The sequence below is a fragment of the Erpetoichthys calabaricus genome, chromosome 12 (genome assembly GCF_900747795.2).
Source record: "Erpetoichthys calabaricus chromosome 12, fErpCal1.3, whole genome shotgun sequence".
In the NCBI taxonomy this organism is placed as follows: domain Eukaryota; kingdom Metazoa; phylum Chordata; class Cladistia; order Polypteriformes; family Polypteridae; genus Erpetoichthys; species Erpetoichthys calabaricus.
Window position 1 is genome coordinate 114,833,962 of NC_041405.2, and position 20,612 is coordinate 114,854,573.

The 20,612-nt window shown below is 38.7% G+C and overlaps 1 protein-coding gene across 2 annotated transcripts in view; it reads left to right on the forward strand.

Annotated features, from left to right (window-relative positions):
• The first annotated feature begins 164 nt into the window (after positions 1–164).
• Positions 165–20,612, forward strand: part of nsdhl (NAD(P) dependent steroid dehydrogenase-like) — a 38,160-nt gene continuing 17,712 nt past the window's right edge. Inside the window, exons 1-5 of one of the 2 annotated variants that reach the window (XM_051934819.1) lie at positions 165–303; positions 4,029–4,069; positions 4,171–4,332; positions 12,958–13,104; positions 19,955–20,087. In XM_051934819.1, the coding sequence (XP_051790779.1) occupies positions 4,049–4,069; positions 4,171–4,332; positions 12,958–13,104; positions 19,955–20,087 (463 nt within the window). In that variant the 5' untranslated portion in view covers positions 165–303; positions 4,029–4,048. Of the gene's footprint in view, positions 316–4,028; positions 4,070–4,170; positions 4,333–12,957; positions 13,105–19,954; positions 20,088–20,612 lie in introns of both variants that reach the window. The other variant, XM_051934820.1, reaches the window with a different exon arrangement.

The following is a 20,612-nucleotide window of genomic DNA, read 5'->3' on the forward strand; positions in this document are numbered from 1 at the left end:
TGGCTATTTTTTCAGGAGGTGGGCCATTAAGGTTCCAAAAGCCAATTACGGTCCAAGGCCTACCCGCCCCTTCGCTTGGCTGCGGCAGGATTTTTCATTGGTTTTCGACCTGTTGAGGTTTGTGTAAATACCTTTGTTGATTGGACGTGGAATGTTCCCTCTGACAACAGAAGGAGCAAAGATCACCAATCGGCGACTGTCTTGAGTCTCAGCTGATAGTCGGCTCACTTTTCACAATGACTTTATCTTACATATTGCTCGAGTATTTAGTTTGCAGACTTTGGATACAAAATTACTGGACTGGTACGTTTTACGGTAGGTCTGAGTCATATTTTTTGCTTAACGTGTGAAAATTCTTCTGCTTACAATTCATAACGAATTACTGTATATGAGTGTTTAATAAACTGATAATGTAGTGAAGTCTAAGGCTTCGACTTTTTAATTTTTTAATATAAATTGTATCGTTGATTTTGTTTATGTTTCTAGCATAAATGTACTTGATGGCTGTATTTTGTCAGGAATACGTGTTTCATTGACTCAGTTTAAGCTAATTTGTCCTTGTAGTAGTGATCTGGTGTAAAGACGTATCAGTTTAAAACTTTCTGGGAAAATAACGTTGCGTTCCGTTTTTGTAGATCACATACAGTAAATATTATATTTTATACTGTTAATTATTTTGATACGTTTTTATTTCTGATGTTAATCATTTGTGCTGTTGCCTTGTTGCACGAGGGTTGTTCTTCAGTACGATCAGTGTGTGTTGTTGGCACCTAATCCAGCAAATATGTAATCCATGTGAATTCAAGCGCTACTGCCCTTGTCATTTACTGTGAATTTGCTATGAATGAATGAACGAGTTTGTGTGAGCATGCGTGGGAAGGACCTGCGAGCCGTAAGAATTGGTCATAGGACGAAATGGTAATCGGTCAGACAGAATTTATATTTATACTAGTCATTTAGCCCGTTACAATAACGGGCGCTAGAATAGTAGGGCATAAACATTAGTAGGATCAGTCTATATTAAATGGCAAGGGACTTTGACCTCATTCTTTTTGTCGGTCGTATTTTTCTTTCTTTTAGCCTTTCTTTTGTTGATGTTTACTTGCTGAGCTGACCGTTCTTCGTGGGCTGCCGCCGTGTATTGTGTGTCTTTAATTTTCTGTGGCAGTAATACTGTCTTGTACGGCTCTATTCAATAAGGGCGCGCACAAAAAGGCGAGCTTCAAAAGGGCGACCTCAAATAAAGGCGTTTGTAGATAATTTAGTTCAAATGGCTCTGGAATATGTGAAGAGCAACAATGGTGCAGATCTTTATTTACGCGCGCCTTTATTCGCTGCTCCCAATTGAGGTCGCCCTTTTGAGGCTCGCCTTTTTGTGCGCGCCCTTATTGAAGGATACCGTCTTGTACGTCCGCTGGCTTGTACGTCCGTAATATACTTTTAATTTTCTCTGGCGGTAATACAGGCGTGCGCGTCGGTAATATGCCTTTAATCTCCTCTGACAGTAATACTGCCTTGTATGTTGCTGTAATATGTATCACTGTATTGTGTACCTTTAATTTCTTCTCGCAGTAATACTGGGTTGTATTTCCGTAAAATGCCTCTAACTTTCTCTGACAGTAATATCGCGCATCGCACCGTGCCCCGCGCATGCGCACTTCACCAAAAGACACCCACACACGGACACCGGGACACACATAGGAATTTTATATATAGAGATTAGTGATGGGAACTCTGGCTCTTTTCAAAGCTTCGGCTCTTTTGGATCGGCTCCCCTTAAAGAGCCGGCTCTTACGACTCCCGAATGGCTCTTCGTTTAGTATCACTTGGATGCTTATATTTTAGCCTAATTAAGCAATTGTGAATGGTTTGTGTATAAGCAATTTCTTATTTATTGTTTTCAGACATTACATATTTTTAAGCATTTTTTCATTACAAAAAATACACTTACTATTGTTTAACATTTTAATAAAAGCTTTAAATGAACAACTTAACACAAAACCACAGCAAACAAATTAAATAAAGGCCAAACTCAACAACAACACAACACTATGACTCTTTGAATAAAAGTTTTTAGGTCAGGTTGGCATTCAGAAATGGCTGATGCGATTTCTCCTCTCCGTGATTATTTGTCCTGTTTTTGAGAAGACTCTTTCTGAGGGGACCGATGTAGCAACAATGCAAAGTCTTCCTACCATTACCTTAACCAGGCGTGGGTAGACTGCAGCCTTGGCCTCCCACCAGCTCAATGGGTCTTCAGCTCTTTGAATGAGGAGCTCCTCAAGATAGAACCTCAACTCCAGCATAGCATCAGCTGTGGGATTTCTCCTTGCAGTGTCTCCTGTTGCTCTTTCGTCAAAGAGCCTCCACACAGCAGAAGCTTGTGGTTCCTGTGAACACACCCCTGCTCCAATTTCTTCCTCTTGGCCCTCTGATGGAGGAGCAGACAGGCTGCTGGGGTTGCATCTTGCTGCTGCTGCACTTATTCTTTGAAATGCCTCATCCACAGCTCTGTTGTCATTAAATGCTACCTTTTTAAACTGGGGGTTCAGAGCAGTGGTTTCTGAAAGCACAGTGTTGTACTCCATCCTCAGATGTATAGTTATGGAATAATTGTTTGGGACAAAGTTTTTCTGCTAGGGAGAACATACATGGGGTTTAAGGCCTGTACAAAAGTTGTAAATCCTCTGTCCTCCACAATGGAAAATGGTTGAAAGTTGCTAGCTATCATTTTAGCCAGCTCCTCATCGACACTTATTTGTTTGTCTGGCGTCATTTGTTTTGGAATAAATGTGCTTATTTTGGTTTGAACTGAAGACCGTGTTATACCTGCAGTTTTCGGTAAGACAGTGGATGCCGCAGCAGAAGTACTTGGCTCTTTTCCAGGGTCAGTGGATGGCAGGAGAGAGGGCACGCATGGGTGGGTGGTTGTTATGTCTGTGCAGGTTTGTTGTTGACCCTGCTCTAACGGATATTTTCATATTACAAATTCTGCACTTAGCTTTGCAGTCTCCAATATCACTGAAATGCAGCCAGATGCTGCTTCTTTTTCGGTTTTCACTCATTTCTTCACTCTTCTTTTTTTCTTCACGATGTGCTTGCATTTAAATCTGGCTCCTCGTCTGTCGCAGCGACAGGTACACAGAGCGACAGTGTCGCTTTGTGTACCTGGCCTGTACCAACACTCACTGTCTTCGGAGCGTCCGCCCCCTTCCTTCTTTCACATAACGGTACGATCCTAGTCCGATGTGTTGTTCGTGAACAAGCCGGCATTATGAGCCAATGTTCTGTGTGTCCATATAAATAAAATCCCGCCCCTGCCGGGAGCGGTTGAAGCTTCGGCTCTGCTCGACGGGCATCGGCTCCTCTCGTTCGCTTCAAAGCATCGGCTCTTAGAGCCGGCTCGTTCACGAACGACACGTCACTAATAGAGATATTACTTTCTACAATTACACAATTACAAAGTTAACAGACATAATTCAAAGTAGTACAGTGAATTTTACAGTAAACGTCATGTCTAGGAAATGTCACAAGGGAATAATGAGATGTAAGATGTAACTAACTAACCAAAAGAGATAAATACAGCGCAAGAGAAACAATGGTTCTTTAAGCCCTATTTGAACATAATGACCAATGGAGCTACAGAAACAGCAGAACATTACATATTATAATTATGAATATTGTCTTATCCTAAATAGATAAGCAAATCACTGTTTTCTGACTGTGCAGTATCAGGTATCAGTTCATAAGTAAAATTCAGATCTCTGACATCTGTATCTTACTGATGGTGTCCTTTTTCTCAGTTTGCAGTAAAGGCGATCTGCATGATCCTGAAAGTATAGTGCTAAAAAATTTTGATACTTTAGATAGTGGTCTGTTTGACCTTACAAGTAGTAAGACATTAAGAAAGTGTTTTAACCATTTTGAAGTGTAATAGAAACTCGTTGAACTTCATTCATCCATTCATTGCCTACTCTGTTTATCCAGCTGTAAGTAGATTATGCTGATTGTTTGTTTTGTTTCTCCAGGGACTTCTCCATTCTGATCAATGGCTACTCGTAGCAGGCCAGTGAGTATCTTTATGTCTCCATAATGCCTTGTTTAAAGCCCACATCTAACTGCAGCCTTGTTTTATTTGCTTCTATCCATTTATTTTTCTTGGTCTTTTAGGTCAGTAAGAAATGTGCAGTAATTGGTGGCTCAGGCTTCCTTGGTCAACATCTTGTAGAGAGCCTTCTGGAGAAAGGATACAGTGTCAATGTGTTTGACATTCACAAGGGCATCCAAAATGACCGGGTCTGTTTCTTCCAAGGGGATCTTTGTAATGTTCAGGTACAGTATGTGGCCTGGATACTTAAGTTCATCTCTTACCAGTCTTACTATATTCACTCTGATATAACAATATTAGATGTTATTAATTATCATTCCTTAGCATAGTGTTAATGCTGTAAAAAAATATTTTGGGGGTAACTACCTAACTTGTAAAACTGGAAAATAACCATTAAACTGGTGGTGATAATGATGATGTTTGCACCCTACTGTTCTTTAGTAGCTTCTAATAATCGACTACCTAAAAACATGAAAAATAGGAGAGACCATCTGAGATATGTAAACCCACATGATTAATACCTTTTTAAATTATTATTTCACACTCCCTGGAAAAGTCTATTTGGGGGTCCTGGAGAGGAGGTCCTCGGATTCAGGAGGAACAGTATGGTTTTCGTCCTAGTCGCTGAACAGTGGACCAGCTCTACACCCTTGGCAGGTTCCTGGAGAGTGCATGGGAGTTTGCCCAACCAGTCTACATGTGTTTTGTGAACTTGGAAAAGGCTTTCGACCGTGTCCCTCAGGGAATCCTGTGGGGGGTGCACCGAGAATATGGGGTACCGGACCCCCTAATAAGGGCTATTCACTGATAAGGTCCCTGTATACCAGGGGCCTCATGTATAACGCCGTGCGTAGAACTCACACTATAACATGGCGTAAGCACAAAAGCGGGAATGTGCGTACGCACAGAAAAATCCAGATGCAGGAATCTGTACGTACGCAAATTTCCACGTTCTTCCGCTACATAAATCCCGATCAGCGTGAAAAGTAACGCACGTGCACGCGCCTTCTGTCCCGCTCCAACTCCTCCCAGAATTACGCCTCTTCGAATATGCAAATCAATATAAATAGCCTTCTGTGAAAAGACAATGGGAAAGCACAGAGGGAAATATAAGAATTTCAGCGAATACCAAGTGGAGGCAAAGGAAAAACATACTATTTGTTGGTTTAAACAGTGGTATAATCAACAAAAGGAAGTTGATCGAGTGACAGAGTGTCGGAGAAACTCGAAAGCTCAAGTTCACAAAGTCGCACAGTGCCCGAAATAAAAAAGAAATCACATATCAAAGTCGCCGTGAAAAGGCGAGTCGTAGCCCACCATCTGAGTGTCATCTGAAAGCTTATTAGGGTACAGACAAAAAAAATAGGCACACAATGGGGAAAAAAGCACGAAATGTCAACTTTAATCTCGAAATTTCCACTTTAATCACGTAGTTTATTTTGCCATTAAAGTACAACATCATAAACTTCATCTTAAAATCGTTTAATTTACTAGTTTCTCAAATCCCATTGTAACTAAAGTGGCACGTTAAATGCTTTGTTCTGTATTTGATCTTCTACAGTGCATCCGGAAAGTATTCACAACGCATCACTTTTTCCACATTTTGTTATGTTACAGCCTTATTCCAAAATGGATTAAATTCATTTTTTTCCTCAGAATTCTACACACAACACCCCATAATGACAACGTGAAAAAGGTTTACTTGAGGTTTTTGCTAATTTATTAAAAAATAAAAAAAATTGAGAAAGCACATGTACATAAGTATTCACAGCCTTTGCCGTGAAGCTCGAAATTGAGCTCAGGTGCATCCTGCTTCCCCTGATCATCCTTGAGATGTTTCTGCAGCTTAATTGGAGTCCACCTGTGGTAAATTCAGTTGACTGGACATGATTTGGAAAGGCACACACCTGTCTCTATAAGGTCCCACAATTGACAGTTCATGTCGAAGCACAAACCAAGCATGAAGTCAAAGGAATTGTCTGTAGACCTCCGAGACAGGATTGTCTCGAGGCACATATCTGGGGAAGGTTACAGAAATATTTCTGCTGCTTTGAAGGTCCCAATGAGCACAGTGGCCTCCATCATCCGTAAGTTGAAGAAGTTTGAAACCACCAGGACTCTTTCTAGAGCTGGCCGGCCATCTAAACTGAGCGATCGTGGGAGAAGGGCCTTAGTCAGGCAGGTGACCAAGAACCCGATGGTCACTCTGCCAGAGTTCCAAAGGTCCTCTGTGGAGAGAGGAGAACCTTCCAGAAGGACAACCATCTCTGCAGCAATCCACCAATCAGGCCTGTATGGTAGAGTGGCCAGACGGAAGCCACTCCTTAGTAAAAGGCACATGGCAGCCCGCCTGGAGTTTGCCAAAAGGTACCTGAAGGACTCTCAGACCATGAGAAAGAAAATTCTCTGGTCTGATGAGACAAAGATTGAATTCTTTGATGTGAATGCCAGGTGTCACGTTTGGAGGAAACCTGGCACCATCCCTACAGTGAAGCATGGTGGTGGCAGCATCATGCTGTGGGGATGTTTTTCAGCGGTAGGAACTGGGAGACTAGTCAGGATAAAGGGGAAGATGACTGCAGCAATGTACAGAGACACCCTGGATGAAAACCTGCTCCAGAGCGCTCTTGACCTCAGACTGGGGCGACGGTTCATCTTTCAGCAGGACAACGACCCTAAGCACACAGCTAAGATATCAAAGGAGTGGCTTCAGGACAACTCTGTGAATGTCCTTGAGTGGCCCAGCCAGAGCCTAGACTTGAATCCGATTGAACATCTCTGGAGAGATCTTAAAATGGCTGTGCACCGACGCTTCCCATCCAACCTGATGGAGCTTGAGAGGTGCTGCAAAGAGGAATGGGCGAAACTGGCCAAGGATAGGTGTGCCAAGCATGTGGCATCATATTCAACAAGACTTGAGGCTGTAATTGCTGCCAAAGGTGCATCGACAAAGTATTGAGCAAAGGCTGTGAATACTTATGTACATGTGATTTCTCTGTTTTTTTATTTTTAATAAATTTGCAAAAACCTCAAGTAAACTTTTTTTCACGTTGTCATTATGGAGTGTTGTGTGCAGAATTCTGAGGAAAAAAATGAATTTAATCCATTTTGGAAAAAGGCTGTAACATAACAAAAGGTGGAAAAAGTGATGCGCTGTGAATACTTTCTGGATGCACTGTATGTGCTCTATGTGTGTGAATCACTACCTGCTTCTTAAACGGGCTTTCTCTTTCTCCGACAGGACACATAATCCATTACATTCGTGATATTACAGCTCTCTGAATAATTAAAATACTGAGATGTATACGTGATATCTTTTTCATGATGATAGGAATGAAAGCATGTTATTAAATATGGGAACACGGTGGCGCAGTGCTTGTTCATGTCTCACGCAAGAGGCTTGCTGCGCCATGTGCGATCTTCAATGAAATAATTTATTACAGAAGTACTGCCTCTTTCAAACGTACTAACCTCCAATTCCTGTCCTTACTTTTCTTTCTCCAAAAACCCAATTGCCACACAATCAGCTAGACGTGAATAGACGTGAAGCCATTTGTAAGCTTAAAATGCCGATTCTTCAAAACTTTTAAGGAACATTGAAATATCTTCATAGTCCATGTTTAATTATTGTATCTGTCTATCCTTCCAGTGTCGCGTCCGCACCAGCAAGAATACAAAGTAATACAGGAACAATCCCTGAACTAGCTGGCACTGCGGCACTGTGTCCTCACATGTTTAATTATTAACAATACTGATTATTTAAATGAAGTTAAAGTTTTATCTGTATAATCAACATATTTTGCTGCATTTCATCTTAAAAATGATATTGTCATCATATGTAAATACGCGCTTTATAAACTGGCACAGGTTGTGCAATATTATAACTGTATCCCAAGTTTACAGTGAGGTGATTGTACTTATAAGTACAAACAGTTCTACAAGAAGCACTTGATGGACTGATTGAGTGCGTTTATAGTTCTTGTTGTGAAACTTTTTCTAAACCGCGAAGTCCGTACAGGGAAGTCTCTGAAGCGTTTTGCCGTGGCTCAGGCAGCGTCTGCTCCATGCTGTGTACCGATAATTCTCTTTCCGATCAGCTGCTGCTGTGATTCCCCACTCAGATACAGTGATATAAATACTCCGAGTGGTGCAGTGAGAGTAATATGGAAAAAGGTGATCTGCTGTGGCAACCCTTAACGGGAGCAGTTGAAAGAAGAAGAAGATGCAGTGAGAGTTACAACGCTAAAGCAGTTATGGTATTTGGAATGCTATGGCTATTCCCTGAACCATTATATTGCTGCAGGTTAATTACAATCAGATGCATTACACTAATAAACAATATGCAGTTAGTTTCACTGTATTTATAAAGCCGCGTCAGGAATGTGGATCTAAGAAAGGAAGAGTGATCACACAGGAACAGTAGCACTGCTTTGACACTGGTTGCCGACAGTCTGCAAAACCGAGCGGAGAAATTGTGTACGCCATGGTATGAGGTACCGTGGAAATGTGCGTGGCTTTACGCCAAGTTTAAGTTTTATACATCGCGATTTGACAGTGGAAACGTTCGTACGTAACATTTCTGTGCGTACGCACCGTTTATACATGAGGCCCCTGGTCTCCGAGCTTGGTCCGCATTGCCGGCAGTAAGTCGAACCCGTTTCTGGTGAGAGTTGGACTCCACCAGGGCTGCACTTTGTCACCGATTCTGTTCATAACTTTTATGGACAGAATTTCTAGGCGCAGCCAGGGCATTGAGGGGGTCCGGTTTGGTGGGCTCAGGATTGGGTCACTGCTTTTTGCAGATGATGTTGTCCTGTTTGTTTCATCAGGCTGTGATCTTCAGCTCTCTGTGGATCGGTTCACAGCCGAGTTTGAAGCGGCTGGGATGGGAATCAGCACCTCAAAATCCGAGACCATGGTCCTCAGCCAGAAAAGGGTGGAGTGTCCTCTCAGGATTGGGAGAGAGATCCTGCCCCAAGTGGAGGAGTTCAAGTATCTCGGGGTCTTGTTTACGAGTAAAGGGAAGAATGGAGCGGGAAATCGACAGGTGGATCCGTGTGGCATCTGCAGTGATGCGGGCTCTGCATCGGTCTGTTGTGGTGAAAAAGAAGCTGAGCTGTAAGGCAAAGCTCTCAATTTACTGGTCGATCTACGTTCCTACCCTCACCTATGGTCATGAGCTGTGGGTAGTGACCGAAAGAACAAGATCGCGAATACAAGCGGCTGAAATAAGTTTCCTCCGCAGGGTGTCTGGGCTTTCCCTTAAAGATTGGGTGAGAAGCTCAGTCATCCAGGAGGAGCTCAGAGTAGAGCCACTGCTCCTCCGCATTGAGAGGAGTCAGATGAGGTGGCTCGGCATCTGATCAGGATGCCTCCCTGGTGAAGTGTTCCGGGCACGTCTAACTGGGAGGAGGCCCCGGGGAAGACCCAGGACACGCTGGAGGGACTATGTCTCTCGGCTGGCCTTGGAATGCCTTGGGATTCCCCCAGCAGAGCTAGTAGAAGTGGCCGGGGAGAGGGAAGTCCGGGAATCTCTGCTCAAGCTGCTGCCCCCACGACCCGATCTTGGATAAGCGGAAGAGGATGGATGGATGGATGGACACTTTGTTATTGATCTTTATTTAGATTGTGTGTGATTTTTAAATTTATCAGCAAAAAATGTATTATTTCCTTTAACTTAAACTTCAGTTATAGTATTGAACAAGCATTTATTTATACTATAGCCTTATGTCCATTCATTCCTTTTCCAACTCCACTTTATTCTGAGCCGGATCACTGGGAGGCTGGAGCTTATCCAAGCAAGCATCAGGTATGAAGCAGGAAAAATCCCTTGACAGGGTGTCAGTCCAGGACAGGATGAACACCACACATATATACACATATACACACACACACACACACACACACTAGTGAGCCACTGTGTGTCAGGTGTTCGTTGGGTTTTCGTGCCACACATGGAATTTTTTATCACTAAGCGGCAATGCAGAAATGGCGGCATATAACCAAAGTGGTATATTTCAAGGAGAGGCAGGGCATGTGAGAGCCAGAATGATGAATGAAAGGCTGAATATAACACAACAGGTCATCAAAGTGTTCACGATAGACCTGAAAGAAATATCTGAAGTAGATGTCTTCATTATGTAGGTTCATCACTTAGGGGACTATTCTACTGTCTCTCTTACTGCACTACTTTTAGACACTCCACCTTCTCCTTTTTTTCTCATCTTAAAGCCAATAGTAACTGACACAACTTTTCTTCTATCAACATAGTCTCACTCAATGTCACTCTACTCTGACTTTGTGGGGTATGCAGCATTGACCAAAAACTGTCACCTACTGACTAGGAGACTATCAACATGCTGATCAAACAGACCACAACATGTATTAAAGTGTTTTGGCCATAGAATGCACGCTTGCTTTGCATTGCATTCTGCGTGCAAGCTTCACACGAAAAGTGTGAATTTCCCCTTGGGATTAATAAAGTATCTATCTATCTATCTATCTATCTATCTATCTATCTATCTATCTATCTATCTATCTATCTATCTATCTATCTATCTATCTATCTATCTATCTATCTATCTATCTATCTATCTATAAACAAAGGTGCAGTTTAGGACATAAATCATTCTTAACAGTATATAATAGTAATAACTTTATTTATATAGCACCTCATCAATACATTTACTTGCAACTCAAGGTGCTTTCCACAGAGTAATCTACAAAAACAATATACATATACTATAGTTACTTGGATGTTATCATTAATTAATATTACAGTAATATCTGATAAATGTAAGTATACTAAATAGAAAATCAACCTGGGTATTGTTAAACAAAATTTAAATAGCAAAGAGCAGAACAAACCTTCACTCTTATCAGAATCCGGTTCATATTGTTTTCCAATTAAAAACCTTATACATAAAGATGGCCAAGAGAACAAGTAGAACTAATTTACATATGTCTAAAAATATATACAGTATATATCTACATTTGATTTGACATCGCAACACATTAAGTAGAGACATACACTCTACTATATTGAAATGCATACACTCTGAAGTGAAGTGGTTATATTGTATACTTGATACTGAAACACATACATTTAATAGTGAAATGCATACAATGAAATGCACATCTTCTAAAGTGAAATGCATACACTGTATACTGAAATGTATACATTCCAGAGTGAAATGCATACACTGTACAGTGAAATGAGTACACTGCATACTGAAACACCTATAGTGAAACATATACAGTACACCGTATAGACCGAAGCACTTGTTCTATAGTGAAATGTATAAACTGTGTACTGAAACACTTACACTGTATAGTAGAATGCACACACTGTATACTGAAATGGTTACACTGTACAGTATGTTCTGTAATGAATCATATACACTGTATACTGAAACACATGTATTCTATAGTGAAATGTATATGCTGCATACTGAAACACTTAAACTGTATAGTGAATTGTATACATTATCAAGTTAAACACTCACCATATAGTGAAATGCATATACTGTATATTGAAATGCATAAGCTATATGATGAAAAGTACATACTTTCTATTGAGACATACACTGTATTGAAATGCATATGCATTATAATGAAACACACTGTACACTTCAAACACCGAGTCACATAGATAGATAGATAGATAGATAGATAGATAGATAGATACATACACTCCATAACAAAAAGCCTTTGATTTATATGTGAATACTTACAGTATACTCCATTTTGAATTTATGCCGTGTGTAATAGATTAAAACAGACCAGATTCTGAGCATTGCAAATAAAAATCCAAATAGGAAAATATTCATTTAAAAAAATGAAGCCTCTGATTATACTTACTTTTATTTTTACTATGTGCATCAGTTTTCTTCAGTTTAATGTGAAGATATTGTTGAGTATTTCACAGAATTAAGAAGATGCCTGGAGGCAATACATCAGTGTGAGTTTTCAGGTGATGTTTCCTTAAGACGATGTGCATACAATAATCTAGGAAATCATTTACAAGTCATTAATGCATTTTTGTACATATGTTCAGAACATGATGTATGTAGAAGGCAAGAGTTGGTTATATTTTTACAAAATTTCAATTCTGAGATGCCGTTCAGGATATAAGTCATTGTCAACTTTGTATTTCTGTATGTAGTTTATGTGTTTCAGTATGTCATGTATGCGTTTCAGTATACAATTTAAACATTTCTGCATGCAGTGTAAGTGTTTCAGTATAGAGTGTATGCAGAGATGTCAATGATTTATGTCCTAAACGGCACCCCATAGACCTCTGGCATATCCACTTAGTGTAGCTCATTCCGCTGTTCAGCTACAAACTGACATAAGCTGTCCTCACTTAGTGAACATTCATTCTAACCTCTGGTAGTTTAGTCATTGCAGTTGAGCAATTCTAGAGACCAAAAGTATACAGTAAAAGTTTAGTATTTGAATAATTGTAAACAAAATAAGTAAGACAGAAGGAAAACACAGTTCTGTATTTTGTTGATAATAGTTACCACAGGGAAGAAGACACATGTATATATGTTTTGTTGATAGTAAATACAGAAATTAGTTATGATTTCATGCCTTAGTTTGTTAAATGCATTTTTATAATATCTATATAACATTTTTGGTAAAAATATTCTCTTGAAAAAAAATGTTAAAATTTTTTCAGAAGTGTTACCTTCAAAGTGCGTGTTTTACTTAAGTGAAACAGGAGTTCATTTTTCTTTGTGGTTGAATGTCATTTATTAAAAAGTCTAAGTCAGGCAGTAAAATATTGTATTGTTAGTTTGTGTAACATTTTGGAATATCTGAAGTGATTTTGTTAATGTTTTCAGGACCTTCAGCTTGCTTTAGAGGGTGTGACGACAGTGTTTCACTGTGCCTCACCTGCCCCATCTAGTGACAACCGTGAGCTCTTCTACAAAGTGAACTTCATTGGGACCAAAGCTGTCATTCGGGCATGCAAGCAGGCTGGAGTTCAGGTAAAAAGGGAGTTTCTAGGAGAGTTTTGCTTTAAAGACTGCCTGTTACTAGTGTTCTAGTATTTTGAGAAAATATTTGATTTCTTTATTTTTTAAATGGTTTGTTTCCAGTTATGACAGAAACACTGTTTAAGAGACCTAAAATTAGTTCCTAGTGAACATATTCCAGTGGAGTGAAGAAATAAATATCTCATCTGAAACAATTCTGCATTATAGAGATTTGTACAGTTGGCAGTATGTTTTAGGATCTGTTGTGTTATGTTTTTGAGCTGATACATGGCTGCAATTGAAAATAACATATTGTGCTATGGTAAAACGGTGGGACTATAAGAAGACGTCACTGTGTCAATATGTGTCAATCTCTTCTCCAAACTGATATGTTTACACCTTTCTCCAGATGATATCGAAAATAAGGTCTGTTGTTGGTTTTCTTTGTTAAAATGAATATAGAGTTACAATACAAGGATTGCCCATCAGATTTTTATTTCAATAAAGCCGATTTACATTTTCAGCCTGTATTTAAATCCAAGCTTAAAATTCAGAAAAATAAATAACCTTTCATTCTGAAAAGACATTAACCTTATAATTATTTTTACATTCAATTAGTAATTAGTAATTAATTAAACATGACCTACTTTTACATTCTACATTATATTTTGTCTTTCAAGCAGTAGTAGCTCATTTTGCTATACAGTATTCATTTTCAAGTTATGATTATTGTCATAGTAGAAAAATGTATAATCTCACAGTACAGTGAAGGTCTATCTCCCAGTCTTTTTGGTAATCACTTGTATCAAGTGGAACAGACGTCAGGTCTTAGTGATAGAAGTGCCCAGCATTATAACATGGAGCAGTCTCATGGAGGCCCAGATGAGTTTTGTTTAGTTTGTTATTGAGAGTTTATTTTCCATTGTCTGAAGGTCTTACTCTCTGTATGTTCCTGCAATACGTGCTCAGTTGTAAGTAGAGTATATTTTACACAATTGGAAGACATATGTGGAAATGCAAAGTAGAAGCTGAGATAGCACCTATGTACGGCACCAGGCTTTGGACCCATAGGAGAGAGAATTGCATAAACGAATTTGGCACCATCTACATGCAAAGCAGGTTTATATGTCATGACTCAATTTTTTCACAATGCATAAATATAACAAATACTGTATATTCTTTCAATTAAATTTTTTATGTGCTATAGGAAGGGTTTTATTTTGATAATATTTCCTAATGATAATCACTAGCAAGTTATTTTTGTTTACTGTGGGTCTCCTTCCATTTCACTATAAGAATACCTTTTATGTAACTGGTAATAAAAACAAGTAGTTCATTACTTAAAAATTTTAGATAATTTTAGTTAGTAAAAGGAGTGGAAACTGTACCCCATAATACAATATTATCACTGTTCTTTTGTGTGCATTAATTTTGCTTTTTTATTAGTGTTCTATAAATTGCATATATTATGATTGAAATAATTTAGAATGTTTCTCGTTTTAAAATATACAGTTTCAATAAATATAAATATATTTTAAATTCTTTAGGTTGTGTTTTGAGACTATTCATTTTTGTGTTTTCACAGTAAATTATTTCCATTTTCATAATTTGTATGCACAAAGGAAAGCTTTTTTTTTAAATAAGGACTTTATCTTTTTTACACTTCCCCAAGCAAACTATTGCTAATAGGGACCTGAAGTGTGTAAACACTGAAGATGAATGGGTCAAGTAATTTCAGCTGTGGTTACTACTGTACAAAATTCTTTAAATACTCTGAGTGTGACAGGAGAAAAGAGAACTGGAAAGGGAGTCAGTCCTGGTGTGTAGTGTACTAGAGTACTAAAGGGAGATTCATTTGTAAACTCTGTTACATTGTTGAAGGGAAGAAAATCTAAATAAAACAATGCATTTTGCTTTGCAAGGTTCAGTTAAAATAGCTTCGACATTTACATATATGGTATAGAAAATGCAAAATAAACCCCAGATACTTGTTCTCAGGGTAATGATGGTATATCATAACAAAAAATATTTCAATACGCTTTAATTTTTTGATTTCCCCTCCCATCTCTAGAATGGTATAAACTATTGTTTCTTAAACTTTGATGTCTTAACTTCACAATAGTACTGAATGGGAAAGGGTCACAAATGATTTGCAGAATGCCTGGCGATGGGTCATTGTGGGCAGGTGGAAACCTTGACCCCACTCCCAGGGATGATAATTGGCATTGATTTTCCTAGGAGGGTGGATCCCCGGGATGACAGTGCATGGTGATTTTGGGTCGCTAAGGCACAAAAAAGGAAAACGTTTGGTTGTGAGAAAGAAAAATTTAAGAACCATTGGTATTAACAATTGACATGTATAATTTTACATTGTTAAATATTAGAATACCATCAACTGGACTTTTTCTTAATTTATCATCCAGATATTTCTTTCTGTAAATTGAAGTTTGAAAAGCATGAGGACTCTTAATTGTGTTACTGAAGGCTATACTTTTAACACATCTCTGAAAAGGATTTTTCAGATGAGGTTCAGTTATTTCTATTGTTTGGTTATTAGCTCTTCTGTTTGGTACATGTTGTTAATAACTTATGCTTTTATTTTAATGTAGATATGGTTATACAGTATATTTGTAGGTATTTATTGATACTGTTTATTGTCATTTTGTTATTGACCTGTTACAGTGATATTATTTTGTTGATCCATGTACTATACTGTCCCTGAATGAAAGATTAACAACAAACCAATTTTAATGTAAGGTAACTGCATTTTTTGTTCTTAGATTTCTACTGGTCTCTCACTTGATTTTGCTTTTTTCACTTTCACATTAACAGTAGTTACATGTCCTCTGATGATCGTTCTTATAGTCCTACCACTAGTGGTCTTCTACTTCTTCTGTAGCTATTCCCATTTTTATACGGAGTCGATATTTTTTTTACTAGATTTCCCCATGATTCGGCATGGTTTTTATGGCGAGATGCCTTTATTGATGCTATCCTTCCCCATTTTTCATAGTGGTCTATTACATTTTAATCAAAGATTCAGAATGCTATGTTTTAAGATTTATAAACTTTTGTTTGAGAATAGTATGAGAGGTAACTTCAGCATGATGGTTAATAGATTGTTTAGTAAGGTAGTGACATCACCAGTGACAAACCACAGGGTCAAAGCAATGTTTCATTTCACCACAGTCATCAACACAAGCCTGTACAGTAATGCTTGAATGCTCAGGAATATGTCAGCCATCCTGCAAAACTAGGTTATATAAGCATTACTGTGACTTTCCCATAAACCATTATTTTGATTATATGTTTCTGCTAGAGCTTTTATTTTCATTGATTCATTTGCTAATATTTTTATGAGCAAGTGAACTTTACAAATCCACTTCACATATTTTAAAGCATATGGTTCCCACGTTAAAGTACATGTATTTGCTACATATTATCAAGTTATCAATATCCATCCATCCATTTTCTAAACTTGCTTTATACTGACTATTGGAATTGTTTGTGGGACTCATTTATCAAAGGAATTGAGTTGCACAAAACTTTTGCACCAATGCAAACATTGCAAAGAAAATAAAAGCAAAGTAAGAAAAGAAAATTCTCTCTTTGCCGGATTTTTACTTAATCCTTAAAAAAACAATGAACTGTTTATTTTGCAGTATAACTAACCCACATACTGTATAACAAAAGATTTACCCTTTGCATACATGCACACCCACTTAAGTTTGACATGGTGTGAACAAGCTTGTTGAACCTACCTTTAGTATTTTTAAAATCTGACAGGTTTGTCACAAAAATTACATTTTTTCTCACATTCAGTCTAATGTAAGTCTTAAGTTTAAAGGACAATTGGAGAAATACAGTGCTCAAAAATTAGGGGAACACGTAAATCACACATTGGATATCGATGAACAAAATATTCAAGTGGAAAATCTTTACTGAGTAATACTGTGTAATTCATTGAGAACATAATGATGTAACAACAGTCAACGGAAACCAAAATCACCACTCCATTGGGTGCTGAGTTCAACATCACACCGAAAATCGAAGTCAAGAACTGAAATCACAGGCTGATCCAACTTGTGTGAATTTCATCACTGAAACTAAATATGATTCAGTAGTGTGTATGGCCCCCATGTGCCTGAATGCACACCCAACAATGTCTGGGCATGTTCCTGATCAGACAACGGATGGTGTCCTGGGGTATCTCCTCCCAGAGTTGGATCAGGGCATCAGTGAGCTCCTAGACAGTCTGTGACACTACTTGGCCGGTGTTGGATGCATCGATACATAACGTCCCAGATATTCTCAATTGGATTCAGGTCTGAGGACATGCTGGCCAGTCAATGGCATCAATGCCTTTGTGATCCAGAAACTGCTTACAAACTCTGGCCAAATGAAACCAGGCATTGTCCTGTACCAGGAGGAACCCAGGGTTCACTGTACCAGCATAACGTCTGACAGTGGCTTTGAGGATTTCATCCTAATACCTAACTGCAGTCAGGGTACTGTTGCCTAGCATGTGGAGGTCTTTGCGACTCTCCAAGGTATGCCTTCCCAGACCATCACGGACCTACCACCAAACTGGTCATGCTGGATGATACTGCAGGCTGCATAACATTCACCATAGTGACTTCAGACACTATGATCTGTATATGACATCTGTCACATGCTTGGTCTGAACGTACTGCCATCTGCGAAAAGAATGGGGTGCCAGTAACGGAGCCGCATACCAATTGTGGTATTCTCTGGTGAATGCCAATTGACCTGCATGGTGATGGGCTGTGAGCACAGATCCCACTAGAGGATGTCTGGCAGACCCTCATGACATCCTCATGGAGTCTGTCAGAAACGAGCACACCAGTAGCCAGCTGGAGGTCATTTTATAGGACTCTGGATGCGCTCCTCCCGTTCCTCCTCGCACAAAGGAGTAGATACCGGTCCTGCTGCTGGGTTGATGTCCTCCTATGGCCCTGTCCAGCTCTCCTTCTGTAACTCTCCTGGTATCTCGTCCATGCTCTTGAGACTGTCCTGGGAGACCTTCTTGCAACGGTATGTATGGATGTGTCATACTGGAGGAGCTGGACTCCCTGTGCAACCTGAATTGGTCGCAGGTCCCACCTCATGCTACCAGAAGTGACAAGGACACTAGCAAAATGCAAAACTACAGAAGAATCAGTGAGGAACAATAAGGAAAGAACAACTGTCTGTGGCCACCACCTGCAAAACAATTCCCTTTTTGGGGGGTTTGTCTTGCTGTTGCCCCTCCAGTGCACCTGTTGTCACTTTCATTTGCAGGTTAAGTTGATTCACAATCGCTTATGCTCCCTAACTGGACAGCAGGTGACGTTGATTCACAATCGCTTATGCTCCCTAACTGGACAGATTGCTATCCCTGAAGCTTAACTGACTTGGTGTGAGACTGTGATGATAAAGTGTTCCCTTAATTTTTGTAGCAGTGTATTTGGATTTTTACAGATGCCTCGCTCTAAAGTGACTGAATATAATGCAAGTTCAAATTTATCAGGATTACAGAGGTGGTGATTAAAATTAAGGAACATTAGAAATAGTGTTCTTGTTTGGTGTTCATGAGTGCTATATGGTAGTACCTGATGGATCTCTGTTAGATTGTGGGATCAGTACAGCTTTTACTGGTTGCAAGAAGTCTGTAATTTTAATACTGTTGTTTGCTGGCATAATTCTTGGTTACTTTAGATACGTTAGTCATTAAAATCTGTACTTTTTTTTATTATAAGCAGTTGTTTAGCTTAATCCTTGCTAAAGAATGTCTGAAAAACAGAACATTTCTTATTGAGTTAAGGATTGGCAGGGCATAATTAAGCATTTCTTGTTATGCAGCCAGCCATACCAAGACCAACCAAGACAGAGAGTGGAAGGAAACGAGATGGAAATAAGGAGATGTGTGTAAATTGAGTAAATTCAGATTATTTAATATGTTCAACACAAAAGTAACCTTTGTGATACTGGCAGTAGCCAGCTGTTTCATAACGTTTGTCTGTTAAACAGAAAAGGGTTTTAAGAACAGCAGAACATACACAGGCAGAAGGTCAGGAATCAGAAGGCTGTAAGAGAAAAAGAACCAAGCATTTTCCATTGTTAAGGAGTCAATAGTTTCAACATATTTTGAAAGTAAGGTACAATCGCCAGCAAAAATAAACAAATTTTTATGCTCTTAAAGCATCCCACAACTCCGTAATGATGATGGCTTTAAGGTTATGAGATGGATTCTCTGGATAGAGAGACCTGAAATACCTGCTTAAGTTATCTGATCTTTTGAGAAATACCAGTGAGGTTAACTTTGTACTTTTTATTATAGGACATTTTGAACTCCTATCATATTATGTCTATAAAACTGCCTGTGCTATTTTAATGCATACTGAACTATTTACTTTATTAAAGAACTTGGAGGTTTGTGTGTGTGGCTCTACCATTTTGCGCTGTAATGAATTTAATGGTTTGTGGTGTTTATCATATTTATTTAAGATTTGTGAACATTACATATTATTTTATGTTTGACTCACATGGGTGGGAGCACTAAAACAGGAAGTCTAGTGACAGCTGAGTTCCAAACTTTATGTACATCTATTTTACTGAGGCTCAGGACTTCCTTGAGAGATAACATTCCCTGAATGTTCCTCTAATAAAACACATAATTAAGTAAATACAGAAATTAATGCATAAAATTAAATACTGTAAAATGTGTACTTATTTAAATCAGAAAAACATCTTAACAAATTACAATTAAATTTTAGTTTTCAACATAATCAAATTTTTGCATTAGTAATAGAAGGAAAAAACAATGTATGTATAACTTTACACTTTTTGTAATCTTTCATAGAAATTAATTTTGACAAGCAGTGCTAGTGTTGTTTTTGAGGGTTCTGATGTAAAGAATGGCCAAGAGGATCTACCCTATGCGAAGAAGCCCATTGATTACTACACAGAGACCAAAATCCTACAAGAAAAGGCAAGTATGAAGTTGAAATGATTTAAGTTGCTGTTGCGTTGTATTTATACAGTGTCAGTCAGCCTCAATTAATGGGGAATTCTACTCAATAAATCCAGTGAAATTTGGGGAAAACTTGATTTGAGAAAAATGAATGAAGTCGACCAATATACATTCTTGGTTTAATCTGCATTTGTATTTTTTGACATTGGTGTAAAATCGTTGCAATAGATCAAAATATGTGTAGCAAAACAAATGAACAGAGTGTATAAGTAAAGTAACATCATAGCTGCACACTGGTTTTAGCTAAATGCAGGTCTTTTTCCCTCTCGGTAACTGGTGGAATAACTTACCCGCTTTATTATTTCCTTGTATGTTTGCCACACATGCAAGTACTATGACTACTACTATTATAGAACTGCAGTTTCCATTATCTGCTGTACTACTTTTGAACCACTGAGGGTCTATTTCTCTTAAATGGACATATGGCATTAAAAAAGGTCTTTCATATCGCCAAGATTCAATTCATAGCACAGTCACTGTTTTTGTA